This window comes from Trichoderma atroviride, chromosome 2, assembly GCF_020647795.1.
Source record: "Trichoderma atroviride chromosome 2, complete sequence".
In the NCBI taxonomy this organism is placed as follows: Eukaryota; Fungi; Ascomycota; class Sordariomycetes; order Hypocreales; family Hypocreaceae; genus Trichoderma; species Trichoderma atroviride.
The window spans coordinates 6,293,955-6,309,593 of NC_089401.1; the positions used below are offsets into that span (position 1 = coordinate 6,293,955).

Consider the following 15,639-nt stretch of genomic DNA (forward strand, 5'->3'; position numbering starts at 1 on the left):
GGCTCCTCGACTGCCTGGAATGACACGCGCAACACGCAAAACCTACGCCGAACAATTAGCCTCAATGCTTACATGTACTGATGCTACTGAACTACTGGCGTTACTCCACAGACACTTTCACCTCTCGTCAGATCAATCTCTTACCCATTTTGTGATTTTATATCATTCCATTATTACATCCCTATAGTCACATTCGGCCTGCCTATCTAGGTAACTACTTGTATCTTCTACCATCTGGCAGGGTTACAGCAGCTGGAACAAGGCACTGCATGTAAATGCTGTGCATTTAATGCACTTGCACGTGCCGATACCACACCACTTTCCAAGTCCCAGAAACGTTTGGGCTGCGCAAACCTCCTCTATAAAACAAACCCAAGATGCAAATTTCCCAACAAATGACCAAAACTGACAACACCACTGCACACTAATACTAATGATAGACACCAAAAACAAGCAGAAAGCAGCCCATCAAGATGACAAGGCCCCCCTGCCGAGGCCGCATCTTCGACTCCATGATCAGCATCAAGCCCACGCTGAGTTCACGAATTGCTGCAGCTTCTCCCTGAGGCGTGTAGGCCAATCGGACATGAACGGCTGACAAAAAGCATCCATGTCGCATTCCAACATTTCCCCGAATATTGGACAGATAGAGAGCAGAGCGGGGTCAGATTTGCGGCTGCATGTTCAAGAGACTGTGACGAGAATGGTCTTGCTAACGTCTCCATCTTTAGATTCATGTATAGACGAGCGAATCGGAGATGCCTGCAAGGTATTGGCAACACCCTTCCGCATGAAGACAGCTTTAAGCAGGCGAGTAGCAAGGTACAATGCTGCATCTCTCTGCCTATTTCGCGCAGCCGCTTTTCTCAGCTCACAGGACTCGGTAACAGTCCGTGCTCGGTGCGGCTCACGCCAAGCTGAAGTCGAGGCTGATCACATCACGTCTTGCTGTCCTCCCAAAGCCGGCCAATGCTTGACATTCCTTTGCCCTGGAGCTGTCATAGCGTCCTCGCTCCATAAATTGGTCAACTTGTCCTCAAAGCTAGGCCAGTCTGCCCGCCTGCCTGCAAGTCAACGCCAGCAAGCCCAATCAGCTCTCCACCTCGGGAGTGCCGATGCAGCTCCATGGGCCTTATCGACGCTGCAAGGGCACCCCCCGTCCACACCGGCCGGGGAACCGCATGTGTAAATCCACAAGAAGCGTAGCTCTGTAATTCTCAAGTGTCAATGCACCATCTTGTCGTTATTCCCTTCGACTTGACGCATCCTCGCGGGGCGGGGGCTGAGATTCTTCCGCTTCAAGCGGGCTCCAGGACCAGGCCACTTTCAGACAGCATGCTCACTAGTAGCCGTATGCTGACACCATTAACCGTTGCGTCTCTCATCATGGGGCGCCTAGGCGGTGGCTATAGAATCGTCAAATAATGGAAGAATGTCAGTATTGCTATAGGCACCATAGTTCATGGGATCCATGAAGCTGCCGTAGCTATGCCAAGGCTCTACCATAGCGTCAACTTGCGGGCTCTCGGCGCAGGCCACAAGCTCTAGAGGCTGGCTGGCAGCGGCATTCATTTGTGTCTGAGCTGCAAAGTTGTCCATCGCTCCAGTGCTGCCTTCCGCTGGATTCTCAGTCGGCTCTGGCACATCGTCGTCGAAGATGAGAAACTGGTCGATGCTCGGCTCTTCTGGGTCCAGGCCTTTGAACTGGTTTGAGTCATTCAAGCTCGTCCTTTCGCTGTCCCCGAGCACCTGTGATGCTTCTGCTGCTGCTTCTTGTGTCCAAGTCTTTGTCTCGTTTTGACAAGGCTCCACCAAATCATTGCCTCGTGATACTTTGAGTGGAGTATTCAGATTGCAGTCATGGAATTCTGGCTGGTGTTCCGCTTCTACAAATGGAAGTGCCGCTGTGCTGGAATATTGCTGCTGCTGGTACTGCCATGAAGGTGGCCCGAGAGAATGGCCAGGCTGCGTCGGATATTCCATACTAGAGCTTGGCCTTGGCATTGCTTGGGAATAGACTGAAGTATAGGCGTTTGCAAGACTACTCTGATTATGATTAGGTGAAACTATAGTCTTGCGTGGTGGCCCAAGATTTGATAATGGCAGCGTGCTGCAAGCTGAGTTCAAGGAGCTGAAAGAGCTTGACGGCGTGGAACTCGTATTCAAATAACTCGTCGAAGTAGAAGAACACGAATCCGTGCTGAGATTATGGCCTCGGTCAACAGGTGGCTGAGACGCAAGTACACGTCTTCTGACTTCTTTCTTGTGTCTTCGAGGGGATGTTAGTTTTGGCTCGCTTCCCCTCGGAGAACGCCGCTTTGTTTGCGAAAGATGAGACGATGATGTTCCCAGAGCTGGGTCGATAGGTAAATAAGACGCCAGTCGTTCAGGACTCCCTGCTTTCTTTGTTCTAGGAGCTTGAGGGGGAGGAATCCGTATTCTCGAAAGATCTGAAGAGTCAAAGCCATCACTAGGTGGATCTTCTCTCTCCTCCATCTCTGGTCGCCTGTTGGCCTTTTTGGCCCTTTTGGCTTTTTTCGCATTTTGGGTCATTCTTTCAAGCTCCGCAAACAACTTGAGGTCGCCCAAGTGCACCTCGATTGTCTTTTTGGGTGTTGTTTTGTCGAGTTTCTTTTCATGCCGAGTTTCTCTCGATTTATCCCGAGCATCCGTCTGATGTTCAACATGGTAATCATTCAGCGTGTAAGACAGAGTGTCCTGATATTCTCGAGGCACCTGTTTTCCATGCCGTTCAAAGGAGGGTACCCACTTTGCGAACCACACATTGTATGCGTCTTTTATGATTTCGGCGTCGGTTAGCTTTTTCAAGCTCATCACGTTCTGCTTCTCATGATCAAACTCTCTTATTTCGGGTATGAGACGCCCCTCTAGGTAGAACTCCACGGGATCAAAGACCTGTTCAAAGCACCAAAGATGCATTGAGCCAGCGCATAAGAAGGGATCGCGCTTCCCACTAGATGTTTCCATAGGAAACTCGTCAAAGCAGACACGAAGCCAGCCCGTCGTGATTTTGTTACTCTTGAGTGGACAATTAGCCCAACGGCACTCTTGGTCTTCTGGGCTCATTCGGAATTTGGAGTTTGTGGGGTATTGTTGAACTCGAAAGACGGTGCCTTCCGGGCAGTGCTTCGCATATTTTCGCAGTTGTTTATCGTTAAACTTGCGGGTAAGCAGCCATTGCCCCTTTTCAGTATAAGCGAACAACTTGTGCAATTTCCCCAACTTGTCTAACATTTTCAACTTTTCCAATTTTTTCAAGTCTTTCAAGTCTTCCAACTTTTCCAAGTCTTCCAAGTCTTCCAAGTCTTCCAACTTGTATGCCAACCTATCTTCCTTATTCACCCAAGTTTTGCTTCCCCAAGAGTCACGTGTCTCTGCTTTGCCGTATAGAGGACGGGGATCGAACGGAGGGTCTTTGTCTTTTTGTTTCGCGGCCCTGTTCGTGCTGGGCTCTTCATTTTCTTTTGTTGAGTTTTGAGAACTTTCCGTCTGCGTATGTTGAGATTGGTACGGGCTATTCATAGTATAGCCAGCGTTGACCAGGTAAGGATTCATGAAGTTTTGCTGAGTTTGCTCAATAACACAGTTACCATATGGCGAAGAATTATAAGAATTATAATAGATATTTTGATTGTCGAGAAGAGGATATTCAGGATATATCAATGAAGGGTCATTCTGGGCGAATTCTGTGTTAAGATTGGGGTATCTTCTGTTGTATGAAAGTAGCTGCTGGGCATATGATAAGACTGGTTGATTGTGTTGGCCACCTTGCATCGAGAAGAAAGCATTGTTCGGAAAGATATTCTGCAAGGGGTGAACACATCCTCCCCTATAGTGTAGAATTAGCATACAAAACTGTTGCCGTATTTCTCTCGCGTCGACACTTACGATACATAACTAGACGAAGGATCGAATCCGATACTGCTGCCTCGTTGGAATGTTGGTCCGACATTGTGCGTGCTTGTTACCGGCAGAAATTCTGTTGGTTGTAAATATGTTCCTGGCTGAGTCCTCTCCGACTTGGTATGCATGTGCTGAAGTGGGATTCTACTTGAATCCAAGGTTCCTAGGCTCGCCGGGTTGATTATTGTGTTGGTCCCCCACGTATGCGTGAGGTCTTCCTCAGAAAGCTGAGGGTCATAGTACAGCGACATGTTTTCTTGCTGTTGTTCGTTGGTATGAGCTAAGAAATTGTTCAAGGCTGGTATGAGTTCAGGTAGATGCTCAGCACAGATGTAAAATAGTCGCTGTTGGCGAGTGCGTAGTGTTATTTATGACCCAACGAGATTGATCAAGCCATGTTCACGAATTAGGCGGCAGCAAGGCATATTTAAATTGCCACCTGAACGTCATTTGAACACACATTGGACATGACCAAAAACTTGAACGTTGAACTGTTCATTGTTCACGGCAGCTATTTTGGAACCCACAATACAGGGCGCGCGACAACAAAAGATGAAGGGGGCGGGATAAAGACATTTGGACAAAGACGGTGGGGGGCCTAAAGAGAAGCCAAAGAGCGATGGATCTCCGATGAATGAAATTTTCTCCGATGAAGAAAAATGATCATTAATTCTTTTTGTGAGCAGAGATGAGGCTCTGTGGGCTAAAAGTAGATCTGATCTCAAAGCCCTTGAAGATATGGGGACGCACTGATGGCTGTTCAGTCTCTGGAGAAAGAGTGGATACATATAGAGATGAATGCTTGTTATAATGAGTAAAGAGCAAAGGCACCGCTCTGATAATAAAATCTTATAGTAGCGCTACGTCGCATCTATTCAAGATGTATCTTTTTTTAGCCAGTCATCTTTGATATGAGAATCGTCTATACAAAGATGCTGCGCTTCGGAGTTTCACTTGAAACTTGCGCTCGACACCATATTTGTTTGATCTACTTGCCCCCGATTCGGCGTCGGAATATATTACAATGATGATATAGCAAAGGATCTATGAGGAATGAAAAGAACCTTTCTTTTGCCTTTTCTCTTCTACTAATACTCGCCCTCTCCTTTTCCCTGGCTTTGGAGGCGATATTTTGCTCGTTGTAAGAGTCCTAAAAATACATGTACCCTCAACACCATTATGGCATTTGGCTAATCAGGACAACATATAAAGAGGACTGGGAAAACGCATTTTATAGGGTAAGGGATTCCTGGTTTCAATATCTGTATTGATGCAAAACACGACTTGCAAGTGTCTCTAGGACATACACCATGTCGTTCGTATATTGCCTTACTTTCATTGGGCTGTTGGGTGAGCAATTTCCTACAGTAGCAAGGAAAGGAGACGTAGTTGGATGAAGAGCTGCCTGCCCCAATATAAACTTATATCCAAATGTAGAAACCCCGGAATGTCGGATCAGGGGAATCCTTCGTACAAAGAGAAAACCCGCATAATAAAATGGAGTGCCGTCTCGTCTTCTCTCTCTCATCCTCGTCATTACATAAGACTGACCTCGTGTTCGCTGGTCGCGCATTGCCCAGATCGGATTAGCGAGTCCGTGCCCTGGAAACTAATCGCCCAGGGAGCGCTACTCCGTAATGGCGGTCGCTTTAGCCGCTAAAGCCTGATGCTTAGAGCGGCAGCCCCTCGTTGTAGCTTCCAAGGTTTTAACTGCCTCGCCGTTCTTTAGCAGCCGCGGTGGCACCTCAGCCCGCCGATTCGAAACTTCAACCTTGCTGCATCACGAGACTCGCGCTACTCGTGAGTCTGGCATGGCGAAGCGCCCGTCTCTCGCTGTCGTTCAAGCACAAGAGCTCTGCAAACATTCACCATTAGCGCGCGGTTCTGTCGGCCATGGCGGACTACGATCCTGAGCTGCGAGCGAGGCTCCAGGAGCTGGACCGCGAGTTGGAGGTAGGTTCAATGTCTGTTGGGGAGCGTCTCTCTGCCAACGCCTCTCTCTGAGCTTCGCCCACCGTCAATGTGAACTTTTTGGCTGACGACATGAATTGCAGGAGGGCGACATTACCGAGAAGGGGTAAGCAGTGGCTTCTCGACACGCCGGCAGCAGAAAGCACACCGCAGCATCATGAACTAACGAGAGCATCGCAGATATCAGAAACGGCGGACCTTGTTATTATCGCAGTTTGCTCACCACCCGACAACACCCGCCCCAGCTCCCCCGCAGTCTCGCTCCGGCCTGAGTATACACTCCCCCCGAAACTTCGACACATCCTTCAAGCGATGGCCGCCGAGCCTCCGTAATGACCTCCATGACCTCCGTCAGCGGCGGAGGCGGCTATGGAGGCGGCTACGGTGCTGGAGGCGGCTACCACGACCATAACAGCAACTATGGCGATCATGCTCAGCGTCCCGACTCAAGCTACGCTGCTCCGCCGAGATCCTCGTATGCGCCTGCAACTGTCTCGCCAACCACCCTCTTGCAACCCGGAGGGCTAATTGCTGAGAGCCCCATGGGGGGTACCGCCCCAACGAGATTCGCTCTTCTTACCAGGCCCCAGCAACGACCCTCCTACACGCAGCGGAACCATGGTTTCTGGCGATTACGCCTTCAACCCCGATCAGCACGGTGCATATGCAGAGCCATACCACCAGCAAGATGACGGTAGAACCAGGACACTGCTCGACAACCAAGCGTTCTTTTCCGATTTCGCAGGCCAGCAGCACTACGAACAGAGTCAGATGGGCGAGTTTGGGGGTCCGCGATACTCTGGCGATGCGTTTTCTCCAACCGCAGCCATGGCACCTCCGATGCTCACTGCCAACGACATGCCGCCGCCAGAGATTTTAGAATACCAGGCCCCACTTGAGCCAAGAGAGGTGCCATTTGCCATCCATGATCCTCACGACAACAACACGCCAATGTCTACCTTTGACAACATGGCCGCAGTGCTCCGCCATCGTGCTCGCACTACTGCCAAAAGACCAGCGTACTGGGTCCTTGATAGTAAGGGTAAGGAGATGGCGTCCATTACATGGGATAAACTGGCGTCAAGGGCCGAAAAGGTCGCACAAGTCATTCGGGACAAGAGTCCCCTGTACCGTGGCGACCGCGTGGCTCTCATCTATCGTGATAGCGAAATCATCGACTTCGCTACCGCTTTGTTGGGCTGTTTTATTGCTGGAGTGGTGGCTGTTCCAATCAACGACCTGCAAGACTACCAGAGGCTGAACTATATCCTCACTTCTACGCAAGCTCATCTGGCTCTCACAACAGAAAACAATCTCAAAACTTTCCAGAGAGATATTACTACCCAGAAGCTCACCTGGCCCAAGGGAGTCGAATGGTGGAAGACTAACGAGTTTGGTGGTTACCACCCCAAGAAGAAGGAGGACGCTCCGCCTTTGACCGTGCCAGACTTGGCCTATATCGAATTCTCTCGTGCTCCGACTGGGGACTTGAGAGGTGTTGTTCTAAGTCACCGGACAATCATGCACCAGATGGCATGTCTGAGCGCCATCATCTCTACCGTTCCCGGCAACGGTCCTGGAGACACATTTAGCTCGTCTTTGCGAGACAAGAACGGGAAGCTCATTGGTGGCGGTGGAGCAAGCAGTGAGATATTGCTGTCTTATCTGGATCCTCGCCAGGGAGTGGGCTTGATTCTCAGCGTGCTACTGACTGTCTACGGCGGCCATACAACTGTCTGGTTCGACAACAAGGCTGTTGAGTCTCCCGGTTTATACGCACATTTGATCACGAAATATAGAGCAAGCATTATGATTGCCGATTATCCTGGATTGAAGCGAGCCGCATACAACTACCAGTCAGATCCAATGACAACACGAAATTTCAAGAAGGGAGTGGAGCCGAATTTCCAGGCTGTAAAGCTGTGCTTGATTGATACCCTTACTATTGATAGCGAGTTTCACGAAGTATTAGCGGATAGATGGTTGCGACCCTTGAGGAATCCGCGCGCACGAGAAGTTGTGGCCCCAATGCTCTGTCTTCCGGAGCATGGCGGGATGATTGTCAGTGTTCGAGATTGGCTTGGTGGTGAAGAACGGTTGGGAGTTCAGCTGATGCTGGACCATGACTCTGGCATGGAATCCGAGGACGAAAAAGAAGAGGATGAGAAGCCGAAAAACGGATTCACTAGTCTGCTGGGAGGTGGAGCAACCACGAAAAAGGAGATGGGTGAGAAGATGGAATTGGGAGAGGTCATCCTTGATAGAGAGGCCTTGAAGACCAATGAAGTCGTCGTCATAGCCCATGGCAATGAAGCTCGAAAGAAGACGTCGATGGAATCTACCATGGTCCGGGTGGGCGCTTTTGGATATCCTATTCCGGATGCTACGCTTGCCGTTGTAGACCCCGAGACTGGTCTTCTGGCATCCCCGCGCTCGGTCGGTGAAATTTGGGTTGATTCGCCATCTCTCTCTGGAGGATTCTGGGCGCAGCCCAAGAACACCGAGCTCATCTTCCACGCGCGCCCATACAAATTCGAGCCAGGAGAGCCGACGCCAACGGCCGTGGAGCCAGAATTCTTGCGAACTGGTCTTCTCGGTACTGTGATTGAGGGCAAGATTTACGTGCTGGGGCTTTACGAGGATCGAATCCGACAAAAGGTCGAGTGGGTTGAGCACGGCGGTGCGGGAATCACCGAGTACAGATATTTCTTTGTTCAACACATTGTAGTAAGCCTTGTCAAGAACATTCCCAAGATCCACGACTGTTCCGCTTTTGACGTTTTTGTCAATGACGAGCACTTGCCTGTCGTGGTTCTCGAGTCAGCCGCTGCGTCAACTGCGCCTCTTACGTCGGGAGGTCCTCCAGTACAGCCTGATACAGCCCTATTGGACTCGCTGGCAGAAAAATGCATGGAAATCCTTATGCAGGAGCACCATCTTCGGGTTTACTGTGTTATGATCACAGCCCCGAATGCTCTGCCGCGAGTGATTAAGAACGGAAGAAGAGAGATTGGAAACATGCTGTGTCGCCGTGAGTTTGACCTTGGAAACCTTCCATGTGTCCATGTCAAGTTTGGCGTCGAACATGCGGTTCTCAACCTTCCCATCGGAGTTGATCCCATCGGAGGTATCTGGTCTCCAATTGCATCAGAGTCACGAACTCAAATTCTTGCTCCTGCTGATAAGCAGTATTCTGGAATCGATCGCAGAGAAGTGGTTATTGACGACAGGACATCCACGCCTCTCAACAACTTCTCATGCATCTCTGATCTTATTCAGTGGCGAGTCGCTCGTCAGCCAGAGGAACTATCCTACTGCACCATTGATGGCAGGGGCAGAGAGGGCAAGGGAATAACGTGGAAGAAGTTCGATACCAAGGTGGCTGCTGTGGCCATGTATCTAAAGAACAAAGTCAAAGTACGGCCAGGGGATCATTTGGTCCTCATGTATACGCATTCGGAAGATTTCGTGTTTGCAGTACATGCGGGTATCAACCTTGGTGCAGTCATCATCCCAATGGCGCCGCTCGACCAAAATCGACTCAACGAGGATGTTCCCGCTTTCCTGCACTTGATTGCCGATTACAAGGTCAAGGCTGTTTTGGTCAACCAGGATGTTGACCATCTGCTGAAGATAAAGGTAGTCTCCAGTCACATTAAGCAGTCGGCACAAATTTTGAAGATTTCCATGCCAAACACGTACAACACCTCAAAACCGCCCAAACAGAACAATGGTCTTCGGGAGCTCAAGTTGACGATAGACCCTGCTTGGATTCGACCGGGCTATCCGGTCCTTATCTGGACATACTGGACCCCCGACCAGCGGAGAATTGCGGTCCAGCTTGGACATGATACAATCCTGGGAATGTGCAAAGTACAAAAGGAGACGTGCCAAATGACAAGCTCGAGACCTGTCCTTGGCTGCGTCCGAAGCACGACGGGGCTTGGTTTCGTCCATACTTGCTTGATGGGTATCTACGTGGGCACTCCTACTTACCTGTTATCTCCTGTCGAGTTCGCCCAAAACCCCATATCTCTTTTCGTTACTCTCTCGAGATATAAGATTAAAGACACATATGCCACTCCGCAGATGCTTGACCACGCCATGTCAATGATGGCAGGTAAAGGCTTTACAATGCACGAGCTTAAGAACATGATGATTTCCGCGGAAGGTCGGCCACGAGTGGATGTTTTCCAAAAAGTGCGGCTCCATTTTGCGCAAGCCGGACTGGACCGAACGGCCATCAACACCGTCTACTCACACGTGCTCAATCCGATGGTGGCGTCGAGATCCTACATGTGCATTGAGCCTATCGAACTCTGGCTTGACACCAAGGCCCTTCGGCGTGGTCTTATTGTTCCCGTGGACCACGAGTCGGATCCCCAAGCTCTCTTATTGCAGGATTCCGGCATGGTACCAGTTTCTACCCAGATCGCCATTGTCAACCCTGAGAGCCGCGCTCACTGTTTCGATGGAGAGTATGGCGAGATTTGGGTTGACTCTGAAGCATGTGTCAAATCATTCTATGGATCCAAAGACGCGTTTGACGTGGAACGGTTCAATGGCCGGACTGTAGATGGTGACCCGAACGTGCGATATGTGCGAACCGGCGACCTTGGCTTCCTTCACAATGTCAATCGACCTATTGGGCCTAACGGCGCCCTGGTAGAAATGCAAGTCTTGTTTGTGCTCGGCAGCATTGGAGAAACTTTTGAAATAAACGGGCTAAGCCACTTCCCCATGGACATTGAATTGTCGGTGGAGCGCTGCCATCGCAACATTGTACCCAACGGCTGGTAAGTACCTTTGCGTCTCTTTTATTTTTATGTCTAGTACACGATTTTGTGACTAACAAATTGACTACAGCGCTTTATTCCAAGCAGGTGGTTTGGTTGTGGTTTTGGTAGAAGTGAGCCGCAAATCGTATCTTGCTTCCATGGTGCCCGTCATCGTCAATATCATTTTAAGCGAACATCAGATCGTTGCCGATATTGTGGCCTTTGTGAACAAGGGTGATTTCCCAAGATCTCGACTAGGGGAGAAGCAACGCGGAAAGATCCTTGCAGGATGGGTAACACGCAAGATGCGCACCGTGGCTCAGTTTGCTATCAGAGATGTCGATGCCAGCGTGCTTGAAGGCGAGGGAGCCGACGCCAACAGGGCATCTACGGGAAGCCTTCGTAGCTTGGGCGCTTCCCTCCCACCCGGCGTGAGAAACGCTGGGCAAGCACCGCAGATTCTTGAGCAGGAGGAGTTTACGCAGCAAATGGACCATATGGCCCATTCCGAGCCGGTTGGATATGCCGTATCCTCTCAGGATGACCAGCCGACTCCAACAGCGTACCGTCCGAGTGTTGACTTTGGCCAGGAAAGTGCGTCCATGCATGACTTTAACCAGCAGCATCCATCAGCGTCGAATAACCAGGGAGGTTACGCTCACGATCACTTTGAGCCATCGCAGCAACAGCACCACTATGAGCAGGAGCAGCATTACGAGCAGGAGCAGCACTACGAGCAGGAGCAGCATTACGAGCCAGAGCAACACTATGACCAAGGGCAACACTTTGAGCCAGCACAACACCACGAGCAACATCCAGTGGCAGCCGAGCCAGGGAACTCGTCTTCCACCCAAGATGCACGAGCAGCCAGAATGCGGTTGAGTCAAGGGCCACCGCAAATCCGGCTGCCGGGTGTCGATGGGCGCGAAGGTCTCGACTTTTGGGGCAACGATGAGGCGGAAACGGATTGGACGGCAGATGCTATGATGCATATGAATCTGACAGGGAACCTTAAGCACCCGCGGTAAAATTGAATTCATAAACGATCTTGGTCTCTCTTCCCTCTCTTTTTGATTAAAGGGCGGTTGTCGTTGATTTTTTGTTTCCTTGGTTTTTATTGAAGAAGCATTGGGAAAGAGGATAAACTTGGAGGAGTTGTTTGGGCTTTTTTTTCTTGTTTATGATGGGGCTGCATCTATTACTTTTACCGCTTTTTTGTGTACTTAGTACTGTTCTGCCTCCTGTCCCTGTTTGTGGTGATTCTCCTTACGAGGGGGTGGCCTTTTGGTATTAAAATTTGGTTGTGTTTGTCTATACAATTAAAATTGCTGGGGCAGAAATACCTGTTACTTGAACAAAATTGTATATCCATCCAGTTTAGTATATGCACTTTTTGTTTAATCTTGCTATGAAAATACGTGAGATGACTAGTTTTAGGATGAGAATTGTATAATTTAGATATGGTTGTCTTATCCTTCTTGGTATATGCAAACTCTCTTGAAGCAAGTTTCTATGTCAAGCATATATAGTAATAGGGTAATAGTAACAAGACGCAAATAGAAAGAAAAGAGCCGTGTAGTATATACAGTCTATCGCACCAATCATGTCCCCTCCACGCCTATCCTATCCTAAACAAACCATTGTAAAAAAAGGGGGGGGGGGGGGGGGGGAAACACATACAAAACAGGAAAGAAAAAAAGACAGAATATCAAAACACTGACAAAATAGACAAAACAGTCTCTCTAATACTTCACACTTCTATTCCCCAATCCAAACTGTCATCTCCTCGCCTTCGTCTTCTCCTTATCTACATCTGCCAAATACCGCTTTATAATACCCACTGCCTCAGCCTCGACATCTTGCCCCTTGCGCCAGGTATACAGCGCCACGCCCAGCTGGTCGAGCTGGTCCTGCGCCCTGGCGAGTCGCCGCCTCCAAAGCTCGAGCTTCTTGTTCACGGGAGCCATGGTGGGCGATGCCGAGGGCGAGGTGTTTCCGGATCGGCTGCTGGGGCGGTAGAATGACGATAAGCCGGTGGTAGAGGCTACTGGCGCGGGTCCGAGGGATGGTGGGAGCGGATCAAAGTCGACGTCTGAGTTGGACGACGGGCCACGGCCAAAGGGAATCATCTTGGGGCTGAGGTTTCTTGCGCTGCGGCGTGGCGGGGGAGGAGGTGGCGGCTTGTTGTTTTCGTCTCTTGATGATTGCACAGTCTGCTGAGAGGAGTTTTGGATTTGAGACAGAGGGTGAGCTGCTGGTTGATTCTGTCCTACGGGCCTTCTCGGCAGTGGTGGTGGTGGTTCAGAGCCGGTGCCGGCCCCTGAAATCCCCAAGCCTACTGATCCCTTTCTGACGGTGGGTATGGAGGGCGCGCTGGCCAGTGCAGCGGGTTTGGCTGGACGGGGCGGCGGTGGTTTTCGAGCGAGCAAGTCTGCGGACGCGCTGGATGATGGGCCTGGTCTGGATGCCTTGACTTGTTCCAGGGCGGCGGCATCATCCAGGTTTACCTCTTCAGGCTCGGCGGAAAAGTCGATGAGAGTGCCCATGACCGGCCCAGCTGGAGGAGGAGGAGCCTTGACTGCATGTGCTGGCCCTGGTGATGAGTTTTGTCGCACTGCTGGTCTACCATTTGGAGCGTTGCTGTTCAAGGTCAGACCAGACATTGTCCGTCGAGTCATGTCAAAAGATGGCTCAAAGTATGCCGCAGCTTCAGGGGTTGTGACGTCTCGGATAAAGACTGCCAGTATCCGGCCCGGATAAGCCAGCGCCAGCTCCGTGTATACCTCCAGATCAGCCTCTCCGCTGTCTCCGACAAGGAGAAATTTGCGCTGAGGAAAGTCTCGCAGCAGGCGGACCAGTGTATTCTTCTTTCGCTCGGCCACAGGCTCAAAGATGCCTTGCAACATGCCTGAATACTGCTTCAAGTGTAGAGACTCAACGGGGAGTCCAGATACCTTGAAGAAGGTTGCGAGCATGGGGAATAGCTGCCAAGGGCTGTTTGAGCAATAGTGTATGCTCACACCGAGGCCCTGCATCTTGCCGTACCATTCTTTGACTCCGTCGATTGTGAGATCGGCCAGCTCCCGTATAAAGGTATTTCTGAAAATCTCCTTTGCGCCCGCTGAGATGTTTGACATTTTAACGGTGTCGTCTATATCGCTGATCAGGCTGACGCCACATGGCTCAATGTAATTTACTGGTTGCGTCGTCGAGAGCCCTTCGTGGACGAGTACCTTGATATGGGTAGGAACAAATTCCAGGGGCGCCCGAATGGCAAAATGGCCAGAATCGTCAGTGAGAACGTTGCGTGACTGCGATTGCGAATCATTGTAGAAAAAGATTGTGATGGGGAGAGACACTGAGGGATTGGTCAAGAAGGGTGCTATCCTGGCCATCAAGTTGGCGTTTGCCGTAGCTAATTCAGCCTCGGTGAGCTCGTTGGCCACTGCCGAGTTTTGCCTGGTTAGAGGCCTGGGGCTCCCAGAGAGAGAATCTGGCGTTCGACTATCTCGCCGAGGAGGCAGTGACCTGGGCGGAGGAGGAGGAGGATACACAGTTCCACCCAAGCCAGTATCCTCGCGAGGCGGTTCGCTGTAGGCACCGACATTCGCTATTCGCTTCTCTTCTTGGCCCCGTTGCTCGATCCTGGCAGCTTCCTGGGCAATTTTCTCCTGCTCCCTCCATTCATCAGGGGCAGTCGGGGGCGTTGCTCCTTGGCCCTGGTCTGCCCTCGGCACGGGAATCCCGCTGAGCTGTCGCGCAAGGCCGATCAAGATGCGGTTTCGCCGTGTCATTGGGCCAGAATGGGGCGAATAGACCCAGCCTCGGACGTCAACATCTACGATTGCTCTCTCGTCCTGGTGCCTCTCCCACTCTGACCGCCAGTAGTCCTCGTCCTGCAGGTTGCCGGTTTCCGACTCGTATGCCGAAGGTTGGCTATACTCCTTCTTGGTGTGTTGTTTCGCATAGCACGGGAACATCATCATCTGCTCGGGGCTGCTTTCCGACGTGATGGCCACCCCTGGGAATGCTCCCGGGATATGCATGCTGCCGGGCCCGTCGAAGTCGCCGTCCAGGCCCCGCGCTTTGGACTGGGCATACGTCTCTCGAATCTCCGTCACAGCAATTTGTCCAGTTCGGTATATGTTCCCGGCCATAGCTCCAGCCATGGCAGCAAACTTCTTCCGCCGATAGCCCCTCTCGCCCCTCTCGGCACCATCTCCCGCATCATTCACCCGGGGCGCATAGCCCATGTCTCCCGGCAGTGGCATTTTGGCCTGTCTAAACGGTGATGTTGCCGGTCGCCCTGTCACATGTTTGGCCGGCCGCCGTGCCGATTGTCCCAGCAGCAGCCGTTGGCTCTGCCGAGCGACGAGGTCAACGACCCGAGACTTGGTGCGTCGCCTGCTCTGACGGCCGAGGATGTACTGATATATGCGGCTCTGTATGCGGTGTTTGATCCGCGGGAAGGTGTCGAGGTGGAAATTGAAGAAGCGCTCGCGATAACGATCTCGAACGATTGGCGGCAGAAGATATCTGACGAAGCTTTGGCTGTGGCGACGGTGCGTGCGAGCTCGCCCGAGGCCAAACGGTATCCTGAAGGGAGACAGGTTTGCTACCAGGGTTCTCTAGTGACTAATCAGAAGAAGGGGCCAGGGCTCGCGAATTCAAGCCGCTTTTATATATAGGTCGATATATAAACGAGTATATTCCCAGCCGCAAGGCAAGGCTAATACGAAGCTCAGATCAGCCTCAGGGCCTCTCAGGCGAGCCAGTCTTCTGACAGCGGTCCGTCGACTCCCTGGATCTACCACATGCGGCGCGCGCCTGACATGCGCGTCGCTTCAGGTCGCAGTTGATGCCATTTGTTGCAGGCAGCCAATGAGTTTTGCGCCGGACCTCGTGATCGATGCCTTGGGTTCATGACAAGAGGGAAGCTAGCCGTTGGAAAGTGGTCCATAGTAGC

At 51.2% G+C, this 15,639-nt stretch overlaps 5 protein-coding genes across 5 annotated transcripts; 3 read left to right on the forward strand and 2 right to left on the reverse strand.

Annotated features, from left to right (window-relative positions):
- Positions 1-1,077: 1,077 nt before the first annotated feature.
- TrAtP1_004937 (uncharacterized protein) lies at positions 1,078-4,175 on the reverse strand (the record flags this gene model as incomplete). Its single annotated transcript, XM_014084316.2, has 2 exons — positions 1,078-3,850; positions 3,910-4,175. 2 exons carry the CDS (start codon positions 4,173-4,175, stop codon positions 1,396-1,398), a joined length of 2,721 nt encoding a protein of 906 aa, XP_013939791.2. The 3' UTR covers positions 1,078-1,395.
- Positions 4,176-5,817: 1,642 nt separating this feature from the next.
- TrAtP1_004938 (uncharacterized protein) lies at positions 5,818-6,307 on the forward strand (the record flags this gene model as incomplete). Its single annotated transcript, XM_066112513.1, has 3 exons — positions 5,818-5,877; positions 5,979-6,001; positions 6,076-6,307. 3 exons carry the CDS (start codon positions 5,818-5,820, stop codon positions 6,305-6,307), a joined length of 315 nt encoding a protein of 104 aa, XP_065968598.1.
- A 206-nt stretch (positions 6,308-6,513) lies between these two features.
- Positions 6,514-11,701, forward strand: TrAtP1_004939 (uncharacterized protein; the record flags this gene model as incomplete). Its single annotated transcript, XM_014084317.2, has 2 exons — positions 6,514-10,691; positions 10,762-11,701. The coding sequence occupies 2 exons, from the start codon at positions 6,514-6,516 to the stop codon at positions 11,699-11,701; spliced, it is 5,118 nt and encodes a 1,705-aa protein (XP_013939792.1).
- A 750-nt stretch (positions 11,702-12,451) lies between these two features.
- TrAtP1_004940 (uncharacterized protein) lies at positions 12,452-14,944 on the reverse strand (the record flags this gene model as incomplete). The annotated part of the gene is made up of 1 exon (XM_014084318.2): positions 12,452-14,944. One exon carries the CDS (start codon positions 14,942-14,944, stop codon positions 12,452-12,454), a length of 2,493 nt encoding a protein of 830 aa, XP_013939793.2.
- A 42-nt stretch (positions 14,945-14,986) lies between these two features.
- Positions 14,987-15,361, forward strand: TrAtP1_004941 (uncharacterized protein; the record flags this gene model as incomplete). Its single annotated transcript, XM_066112514.1, has 1 exon — positions 14,987-15,361. The coding sequence occupies one exon, from the start codon at positions 14,987-14,989 to the stop codon at positions 15,359-15,361; it is 375 nt and encodes a 124-aa protein (XP_065968599.1).
- Between the last annotated feature and the right edge of the window lie 278 nt (positions 15,362-15,639).